Raw genomic sequence first — 11,210 nt, 5'->3', positions numbered from 1 at the left:
TCCGTTCATTGGCCAGCACCGGTGTAGGAGGAGCTAGAAACCAATAAGAGTTCGTATTTTGGAATATGTAATTATTTAAAATATATATCTAAAAAAAAAAAAAAAAAAAAAAAAAAAAAAAAAGTGGTGATTCACTGGTTGTGGGGCTTTTGGTTGAATCCAGTGACTTGAATCTTTTGAATCTAAAAAAAAGATTCGTTAAGTGATTTGTTCATGACACTTTCTGAAGGATGCAACGGTATACAAATCTATAGTGTGTTATCAAGTTACCAATCACCCAACCAGTTCGTAAAAAAGAATAAAAAAAAAAAAAGAAAAAAAAGATTAGCCTACAAGAGAATTGCAATCATATTATAATACTAATTAATTCCAAAGGGGAGGAGACATCGTAGGACACACCCTGGAAAGATGTCTTAATGTAGGAAAACATCTGGTCCTTTTTTTCCCCTCACAATTCTGCCCCAAAAAAAAAAAAAAAATCAATTTATGCCCATAGATGATATGAGTGAAAGGCTGTATGGGTGGGGTTATGAGGCTGCATAGTCTCAGGGTTGGGCTTTGTTTACAGTTGGGTGGGGGAGGTATGACTGAAGTCTTAGGCTTTCATTATGAAGGTGGTGGTTGCTATGGAGACTGCATCCAGCCTAAGGCAGCCAGATGGCAGAGGCAGACTGTCTCCCGAGCCACGTCAGCAGACATTAAGACATAGACTTAACATTATTACACATATGCATCATGGTGTGCTCTGCCAAAAAAAATTAAACAAAACAAACAATAATTAATTAATTTAAATTTTATATTACACTTCCAACCAATAGATAAAATATCGGTTAAATTTTTGTTTTATAATAATAACTTTAAAAAAAGAAATTTTCCATTATACTTGCAAGTTGCAACGAATATATTATATACTTGTAATGATAATTTTGTTTTATAAAATATTATTTAACAAATTAAACTATTTCTTCTTTAACATATTTATATTTTTATTTTATATTATACTATTAAATATTGGTTAATCAAAATTTTGTGTTTTATATAATAGGCTACTAATTTAATAATTTGTAATAATCATTCCAACATTTCTGTTATTAAATTTACAAACTGTTTATCATATATATTTAAAGAAATTAAATACATCTCTACACAATTCAAGCATCTGAAATAAACAGCATCCAGCGTTTACATGTACTGTAACAGCATGAAATCATACATATTACGCAGTTTATGGGCTTTTTTTTAAAGCTTTTTTAAATCCGACAAATTCCAAAGAGCCATTTTCAGTATCAGCTGTCCTATAACCATAGCATGTTGTGACATTCAATTAGTGCTGGACCCTTTATTCTCAGTTCTTTGAAACTGATGATGATTGACTCACACAATCAGCCAAACACCCCTTCCCCCAAAACTCCACCCCCACAGGGTCTCAGGCTGCCTAGAAGGCACTTAGACCATCTAAGGCAGACCTGTGGGGACCATATGACGTTATCTATTCTCCCTAACTAAGCCTCAGTGTCTTTATCGAGGATAAGCCCCCTTTAGCTTCTCATTAGTCAGAAGCTCAGCAGGCTAAAACATTTACGACCATCAAGTAACACAGGAAATCTTGTTTTAGTCACATCTACACATACACACACACACACACACACACACACACACAAAGATAAATATAGCTGGCCTAAAATGGGAAAAATAACAGCATATAAAAATGCATGTAAACATCTTAGTGTATATTGACTCCTAACTGGAACATGGTCTCTAAATGTTCTCGAAATCTTATATTGAGAATCAAATGCAGAGGTCTTACCAGCAATGACTCAAATAAAAGGCCTTCTTTCATTTCTAGAGCACTGAAAACCACAGACTACATGTAACTCTCTATTCCCAATTTCATCATGTAGGCGAGTGTTTTGATCCGTGGACTGGTCTGTCATCATTTCAGACCTACAATGACCATTCAGAGGCAATTTTCAGAAACATGATGTACGAGCCACATCAGGTCAATAGTAGATTAATAATAATAACAACTGATAATAATAAAACATCAAATTCTTCATCAGACAATACACTGTCTGATTGTGTACTCAAAGAGTACATATTTTCAAAGAAAAATATTTTTGTTACAATTTGTGGTTTTATGCGGTCAGTAACAACCAGCTTTACCAGCTATTTTGATTGCTAAGTATAGAATATAAAATAAGGATAATTACTCTCAGTCTTGGCATTGTGAATGGTTCATTTTTGCAGATACAGATGCAGTATCATCATGGAAAATCATGTCATGTACTGCCCCCATGTGTTGAAGAAAGCACACTGCAGGTAAAATATCTCATTTTCTACTGCGCTCAACAGTTTTTAGATGCATGTGCATTATTTTTTCTCCTTTTATAGTAGACATGCAAATAAATGTCTATTCACTGTTTCAGCAAGCAACATTGACAGAGCACCAAGCTTGTTTTCCATAAACACAGCATGACACCTAGCATGAATGCCTGAATAAATAGAAAACATTTTTTTTTTAAGATCATGGGTCTACGCTGTCAGAATCAAGCTCTTTTGATTTTGATTCTTTTTCACGCCAACGCTTAAATAAAGACATAAGGCTGAAGCCCTCTTTAGTGCTTTTAAATGATATTGTTTGGCTATTTCTCTTCCCAGTACTAAACTGCAAGCTAGGCACTGTCTCTTCAGTCTTTGTCTCCGGCTCGACCGATTGTGATTGTGTTGAGTCAACAGATTGGGATTCCTCTTGAGAATTAAGTGGCTTGGTGTCTGAATCTGTAACAGTCTCTGTAGAGTTTTGCAACGTGGCAATCATACCGCAATCCACAGATTTCCCTTTTCCAATAACACCTATAGAGGGAGCCGGAGATGAGTTTAGATTACTAGGCACAAACAGATCCTCTTGGCTGGTATTTCCACAACTGGCCTCGGGAAGTGCAATTGTGTGCCGGCGATTGATGATCTGGCCATTCTGCAGCAGAGAGCTGGATTTAGAGGTGTTTTCTTCTATGGTCACGATCAGCAGCTGTCTTCTGTCTTCCTGAAAGAACGTCGTCTGCCTGGGAGAAAGGATTGGTGACAGGGTCTCACCGGATGAAATGCTACTTCGACTGGACTGGTACTGCAAAACTTTCCGTGACACCTCTCTCATATTTTGCACCTCTATCTCTGTCTGCACATCTTCCTCCTCCTGCACCGTGAATACAGAGACACGTTGATTGATTGAGGAATCGTCACTTTTCTGCACTGGGCTTGAGATTGTAATCTCTGGGTGCTTGGGCGTCTCCTCTTTATCAACGCTCTCCTTGATCAAAGGGGATTGCGTGTCACTTTTGATCCAGCTGTCTCTCTTGACATCTCTGTTGTCAGTGGGGTGTTTCTCCGGCTTGGTGGTCTCAGTAAGATTGCCCCGGGAGGGGGAACTGGTCCCGGCTCTACGGCGGGACTGGCGACTGTTGTACTTCTGTAGGATGGACTCCAGAGCAACTCCTTCAATGTCTTTGTCTCGTGAGGAGCAGGTGGCTGTGGAACGTCGCTTGGCCGCGATCTGAGTACGCTCTCGCTGTCTGCGCTTCACCTCCACCATTTCTCGTTCAAGATTCTCCTATATGGAGAAGAGAAATGACACGGATGAACAATATCATTACAGACGTCTGTGGCAGCCATTACTTAAATAATGACAAAACTTGACAATATCCAAACACTAATAAAATACTTATACTATAAACAAAAATCAATAAAAAAAAATACTATTAATTTCTTTAGGTGTACAAACATTTTACATATAAAATGTTTGCTTAGAGTACCCAGAATGCATCTTTAGATGGTGCAATTACCTGAACCGCTCGTTTGAACTTCTCACAGAAAGAGTAGAAAATGGAGCAACACTCTTCTAGTTTGAACTGAGTTGGATCCTCACAGAAATACTCCGCTACTGAATCACTCACGGCAGAAAGGGTTTTAAAGGCCGCCTCGGTCTCCTTTAACCTGGTGTCTGCATTCTAAAAAAAAGAACAAATAAAAGCTAAATTGTAGAAACTCTTATTTTACAATAACTTTTGTGTCAGCACATCAATAGTCAGTAGACTCAATAGTGTGTTACCATACCTAGAGACTTTGGACAAAAAAAAACTTGCATGCTCATATTCAGAGATAAACTAAACAGGCCTTGAGGACTTGTGAAATAAAATTACTCACCTGCAGAAAATCCCTCATCTGTTCTTCCAGATCTGGCTGTTTACTAGCATTCTGCATTGCCACCCGGACTCTATTCACTTCCTTTTGGAAATCAGACTCGATTTCCTGCTTATGGATCCTGTATTGCAGAAGACAAAGAAAATATTTCACTCTTTTTTTGCATGTTCAGTGCAATTTATTATTAAGCACAATAAGTTGAGCTTTACAGATCAATTGAAAAACTTTTGCTAAAACAAGATTAAGATTCTATCTTCAATACATCAAATTGATAATGCTGCTTGTCTCCCAACATGCAAGAGGAAATTACTGAGTACTAGAATTTCATTACAGTACATAAAATATCACATTGTACATTTTATTGTTAATCATTATTGTTAACTACAACTATAAAAGTTTTTCTTTCTTTCTTTTTTTTTTTTTTTAATAAAGCTGGAAAAATATATATATATATAAATATTAGATGAAAAACTTCAACCGAAATGTTGCTTTGGCACTTAAATGAAAGATTGAAGTACAAGTGCTAAAATTACTATAACTAAAACTGAATTAATATTTACTTTAAAGCTCAAAATAAATATTTTAAATATAACAAAAAACTAATAAAAATGACCAAAGAACATAACAAAATGATTAAAAATACTAATAAATGCTATAATAGTATATAAAGCATACTAAAATAACACTGGTTTTATTGTTAAAACTTTAACAACAGATTTTTGTAATGTGTGTGTTTTTATATTCCGTTATAATAGCATAAAATAAAATAATTATTTTTCAAAAAGCAATGTGTGGCCTACCTTGCTGCATCTCCAATATGCTGTAGTTGCTCTGGAAACTTCAGCAGCGATGCATCAATCTTCTGGGCTTGCTGTAGTCACAGACGTATGAGAAAATAATTAAAATGGAAATAAAGCTTTGTTTCTTATGTGGCTCTGGCATCACAGTATAATATTAAACATCATAGCTACCATCGCAACATAGTGCATGAGGTTCATTCCAGGCTTGTTGGCTTTGGTGTCTGCTAGTTTGAGAAGCGACGTTATCCGGAATCCCACCGCACTGCCAGCGTACCCTCCCTGGTGGACGTGAGGAAAGAACGATTAGGATCTCATGACAATGTAAACACAGTCACATGTGCAGTGCATTATGCTGTTTTGAGGTTGACCGACTTTAATCTTTGTTAACAAGCGTCACTAGACACAGTGGCATGATCATACTTACAGAGTTCATATAGTTCCCTGTCTTCAAGACCAGACGAATGACTGAATGTAGATCAGCACATTCCAACAGCTCTAGAAATAATTTCATACATGGGTTAGGTGAAATAAAATAAATAACAATTAGTAATAAACAAAGTACTACCATGTTTTTTGACGTTTTTTATGTTTCCTGGGAATCAAACTTAGTTATGCTCTAGCAAATTACATAAAAAGGGTTGAAGATTCAGTATGACAGTGTTTTTTAAAGGTGATTTAAATCATTTAATTATAATATAAATCTGTTTTTAGTAAAATGTCATACAATGTCAGTACAATTTATATATATATATATAGTTATTTAGTAGATGCTTTATATATATATATATGTGTGTGTGTTTTTTTTTTTTTTTTTTTTTTGTGTGTGTGTGTGTGTGTGTGTATTAATATGCATTTACTGAAAACTAGAAAAAAAGGTGTGACTTCCCTGCTTCAAAAAAAGGGAAGAGGGCATGTTGATTTACAGGAAATAGCAGACAGCTTCAATTGTATGTCAATCTTACCTTGTCCAGCAGAGGTCATAATTGCAATAGAGTGATTCACTTCATCCATAAAATGGGGGAATTCCTCTTTGAGTACTAAACTGTTCAACCGTTCCTCATAGCTAGAGGAAGAACAAACAATAAAATATAATCATGATGGTATATCTAAAGTTCACTCACATTTAAAGTAATTTGCAGTGACCTGGCTACACATCCACTGTCTTGTATTGATAATCAATACCTGGCAATGGAGATAAAACATGAGCTGTACTGTGCAAATAGCTTAGTATTGAAGTCACTCTTTGTACAGTTGTGTAATTGTGTATTTGTCTTTCTGTGGCTGTATACACCCACCAAGGCACTTTGACAAGTTGTACCATGAACCGATCTGACTCAGAGAGAGTTGAACAGTCTCCTTTGAAATCAAGAAGCTGACGCACCTAATGAAATGAGAGAATGCAATACATTACTGTAAGCTCTCAGTTCAAATCAAATGAAAGTTCAGTTTACAATTCAATTGAAATTGCTACATAAGATACACATATTAATTTTTGGAATTACACAAACGTATATTCAAATGCTATTGGCACACTATCAAAGCCTTGGAATTCCTCAACGAGTGTAAATAAAGACTGATCCATATACTGTATATTACACCCACCTCTCCATCCTCTGGCAGCAATTTGCACAACTCTTTCAGTTTCCCAGTACCAAATCTTTCTCCTCTGCCGTTGATAATGTCATCAATCATTCCACTCACTGACCTGTGGAGACAGATGTGGTAGAATTACAGATCAGGACCTCCAAAGACTATTTTAGGAGTTACAAAATATTACATTTTTCAGAGATTGAATGGAACTGGATCTTTCAAATTATCACTATATAAAACCCCAGTCTTCCTTGTGAACTTTAAGGTGCGAAAAGAAAAGAAAAGAAAAGAAAAGAAAAGAAAAGAAAAGAAAAGAAAAGAAAAGAAAAGAAAAGAAAAGAAAAGAAAAAAATAATAAATGTTATTTTTTTAGGCTTGCAATTCAAATGAAGCTCCATAAAACATCATTCTGTTGTAAAATACAAAAAATATAATTGGCAATACAATTTAATATGCATAAAAAAAATTATATGCATCATATAAAAATTAATTTAATTGTTTAATTGTTTAATTTTTCTATCTTAAAACGCTCTCTCCTATCCCAATTAGGGATACATGTGCAGTGACAACTAAGATATTTGTAGGTTAATTTCCCAGTACTGTAAACACACTGCTATTCTGTGGCATGTCAACATTGCTCTGTTTGTTAGAGCGGCCCAACACAGCAACAGTGACTCAACAAATGGCGTGGGTTTGGGGGCGGACCTACCTGTTTGTCCATTCAGTGGCAGCTTTTGAAAATGTCCGAGAAACTTGTATGAAATCAATCAATACCTTCACCGCTAGTGGAACAGACACACTTAATCTTTGAATAGACTAATAATATTGTAAAACTCAATTCTAAATTGAGCATTGTTCTCCAAAACAAGTGGCACATCCGTACGAACAGTATAGAGGAAGTGGCCGACATATGGACTTCCACACTGTGATTCATACTTCACCTTGTTCTGACTGCTGAATACACTTAATCTCCGTTTCCTGGCCAACCATAAAAAATACCGGGACTTGACAAGCCCAATCTTGCTTTTTAGAGATACACACAAGCACACCAAACTGGTATCACAAGCTCTAGCACTAAAAGCTGATGTATTCATTAAAGTTAAACGGTCACAATCAACTAATCAATATCTGCGAAGAAATACTGTATGATTAAGGGAACCGCTGATGATGTAAATAATGCAAACCCCATCTTATCTTCATGCTTGTACTCTGGTAGAAAAGATATGGACTGCCTGATGTTGTCAGAAAAAATTCATTTGGCTTGCAGAGACATGTGAGCAATCTATCGTATGACTACCGCGCGTTTCCACCCTAGGATCTGCTGATGAAATGGAGAGCGTTTCTTAATACACCTTCGTGATACACTCACCTTTTAAACAGCTTGAGGAAGATACCAATATTCATGTTCTTCTTGGAGTTGAGGATGGTCACCTGTCAAAAGAAAAAAAAGGCATACTGTATGAATAATGTATGACAAAGACATTTTTTTAATGTACATTACATCATTAACATAAATGTTAACAGATAGTACCAAGTATTTACTCCACCCTAATGTTTTTCGTCATTTATGACCAATGAAAAACTAATGATGATTTATGAATACCAACAACCCTGCCTATTAATTTCTTGCATTAAGAATAATCACTGGAACGTTGTGATGATGTGATTCAAAGCTTGTAAAATTAGATGTTCTGCATCACAGTGTTTTTAAAATGAAAGCTATTCAATAACGGTGGAGTCCACCTTATGTAAACACTTACAGAAAAAAAGAAATCACTCCACCTTTAAAGAGAGTTCAGATCAAAGGACAAATATAGTCGAGTGGCATCTATAAATGCCACATCATTTTCTTTTGAATGACTCCAAGCATTATTTGCAAGAGAAAGTTAGATCAATTCGAGTAACTAGGATGGTTTTTCTGGCTGTGGGCCACAGTATGACTAATCATGATTACGACACTAAAATATGTAAATTCTTTCCAAACAACATGCCAAAACATAATCACATGGGATTTTTCTGGAAAACACGGCAGTCCTAATTTGAAATCACTGTTATTTAAACTTCCGTTTAGTAAACTTCTCATTTTCTTTATCTACCTGATTTTCGCAATAGTTACCAATTAGTTCTGTATCATGTGACTTTAGCAGAAGTAAAGCCAGTTTATAAATAGATGTTCTCTGACAAAATGTCATAACCAAGCCACCTTTTGCTGAAATTATTATGCAATATACTATATGCAATATACTAAACTTACCAAAGCATGCATAAGCATGCATAATTTACACTATAAAACGTGATAACATGCAATTTTAATATAATTTATTTATTTTAATAAAACATTTAATGTTAAAATTAATTAATAAAATTTATTAACGTCAAAATATTATTTTTGGTAAAACAATTAAATTTTTTTATAGATTTTATTCAAGTCAAAAAGATAATTAAATCATTAAATCAAGCTAAATCCATTGGTTTACACACACACACACACACACACACACAAAACTAAAGGGTTAGATCATTTAGAAGTAGCTTTAGTAATAATCTGCAGTACACTATGTGAAAGATAAATGACCATAAAGAAACGGTTTATGCAAAACAAGCAATTATGACACCTCCTGCATGCAGCATGAAAATATATATGGCTTGAATCAACTTCAGCTCTGTAATCTTTACTACAGTGACCATTTTAAAGCCCAAACTAAACAGAAATTAAGTGAGGTTACAACTAACCAAAAGTCATCTCTATTACAGACTGTGTGGGACCCCAGTGACAAGCCTGACGTAAGCATATGCAAATCTCTCTAATGAAATGAGTCTGGAAACTCCCACTTACTGTAAGCCTGGAGGTACACAACCACATTTCCGGCACATTCTACCTGAACTTACCATTTCGGGTCCTGAGGCACTGCTCGGGGACTGGCGTACACTGCGGCGGTTTGTGGCCTGGACCTGCTTCTGATCACTGCGGCTGAATAACTCCTCCATGCGTTTGGTGTCCAACTCAAACTCGTTGTTCTTCTCAGCCGTCCATATGTTGTGTTTGCCAACCACAGTGTCCTTAGGAATGGCCTCCCAATTGAAATTACGCATTTTAGAGGCCCGCATTGGGCCTCTGGTAAATGGGCCTCCACCAGAGAAGAGGGCAGGGGGTGGAGGAGGAGGGGGAGGTGGGGCATTAGGTGGTGGTGGTGGTGGTGGTGGTGGTGGTGGCGGTGGTGGGGCATTAGATGGTGGTGGCGGTGGCGGTGGTGGGGTATTAGATGGTGGTGGCGGTGGCGGTGGTGGGGCATTAGATGGTGGTGGCGGTGGCGGTGGCGGTGGTGGGGGTATTAGATGGTGGTGGCGGTGGTGGGTTATTAGATGGTGGTGGGGCATTAGATGGTGGTGGCGGTGGCGGTGGTGGGGCATTAGATGGTGGTGGCGGTGGTGGGTTATTAGATGGTGGTGGGGCATTAGATGGTGGTGGCGGTGGCGGTGGTGGGGCATTAGATGGTGGTGGGCCATTAGATGGTGGTGGTGGTGGTGGTATCATGATTTGGATGTCACTTGCAAAGACTCTGCTGCATTGTCCCTTTAAAGAAAAGCCAGAAAAAGAAACAATATGGAAAATGTGTGTCTACAATATGTCAATATATGCTGTCCTTCAGCTGAAAAGGGAAGAATTAGTGTAGGGAAGTTAACCAAGAAACTCTAGGTAATAAGCATTGGTGAGAACATAACTAACAAAACCATGACAGAAAATGCAGGTTTTCAAGTTTACATGACGTCTGACTTTTATGCAAATACTGTCAGAATATATATAAAAAAAAAAAAAAAATATATATATATATATATATATATATATATATATATATATATATATATATATATATATATATATAGTTAGGTTAATTCCTTCACAACATCTGTGATGTGAGGAACTTTTTAAAGCTTATAAAACACGGTGTTTTTTTTTTTTTTTTTACCACTGTTCATTCATGGTAATAATATTGTAGCCTACTCTGTACTCCGGGTCTATACATACATTTCAATATAATACTACTTGTATGATACTGTAAAGTATTATAATAACCTACTCCATGGAAAAAAAAAAGACTTTATCGCCCAAGGTCTTTTTGGTAAAACCGTAATAGTATTTTAATTCATAGAAGTGATTTACTTACTCGTTTGTGAGGTATCTAGACGTCCCTCAAAAGAAACTGCTGGCTGACAATATTTGAAGCTACTTTGGATATACTCCAGACGAGAAAACCATGCTCCATGTTAGTCTTTCACACGGACTGCTGGTTACTTGCAAAACCTTTCTGCGGAAGAATGTTGCAATCATCTGCTCTCTTACCTGTAGCTCACGCCCAGAACTCGTCCGCGCTTGTTTCAAACGTAATCTCTGTGTCACTGTTCAAATTTCAGAGAATACCATGTAAATGGGTAATCACCCAATTTAACAGATTGTACCGTTAGAAACTGAAAGCTGGGATGTTTATTTGTAGTTACTTTGGGTGAAGGCCGTTTTACACGGTTTAATGTTTCAGTGGAGAATATAGACAACCAACCATAAAATCCCTCAAAACGTACCTCATTAAAGATTCAGAATTTTTACAAAAATGTTTAAATGAAAAT

At 36.4% G+C, this 11,210-nt stretch overlaps 1 protein-coding gene across 1 annotated transcript; it reads right to left on the bottom strand.

Annotated features, from left to right (window-relative positions):
• Nucleotides 1-1,040: 1,040 nt before the first annotated feature.
• Nucleotides 1,041-10,094, bottom strand: LOC109103339 (FH2 domain-containing protein 1-like). Its single transcript, XM_042740071.1, has 11 exons — nt 9,477-10,094; nt 7,957-8,018; nt 6,600-6,702; nt 6,293-6,378; nt 5,960-6,060; nt 5,422-5,492; nt 5,169-5,276; nt 4,998-5,068; nt 4,201-4,318; nt 3,840-4,004; nt 1,041-3,607 (listed from the first exon to the last, which is right to left on the bottom strand). Exons 1-11 carry the CDS (start codon nt 10,092-10,094, stop codon nt 2,525-2,527), a joined length of 2,586 nt encoding a protein of 861 aa, XP_042596005.1. The 3' UTR covers nt 1,041-2,524.
• Between the last annotated feature and the right edge of the window lie 1,116 nt (nt 10,095-11,210).

The sequence above is a fragment of the Cyprinus carpio genome, chromosome B15 (genome assembly GCF_018340385.1).
Source record: "Cyprinus carpio isolate SPL01 chromosome B15, ASM1834038v1, whole genome shotgun sequence".
In the NCBI taxonomy this organism is placed as follows: Eukaryota; Metazoa; Chordata; class Actinopteri; order Cypriniformes; family Cyprinidae; genus Cyprinus; species Cyprinus carpio.
This window is presented reverse-complemented; position numbering and strand designations above follow the sequence as displayed.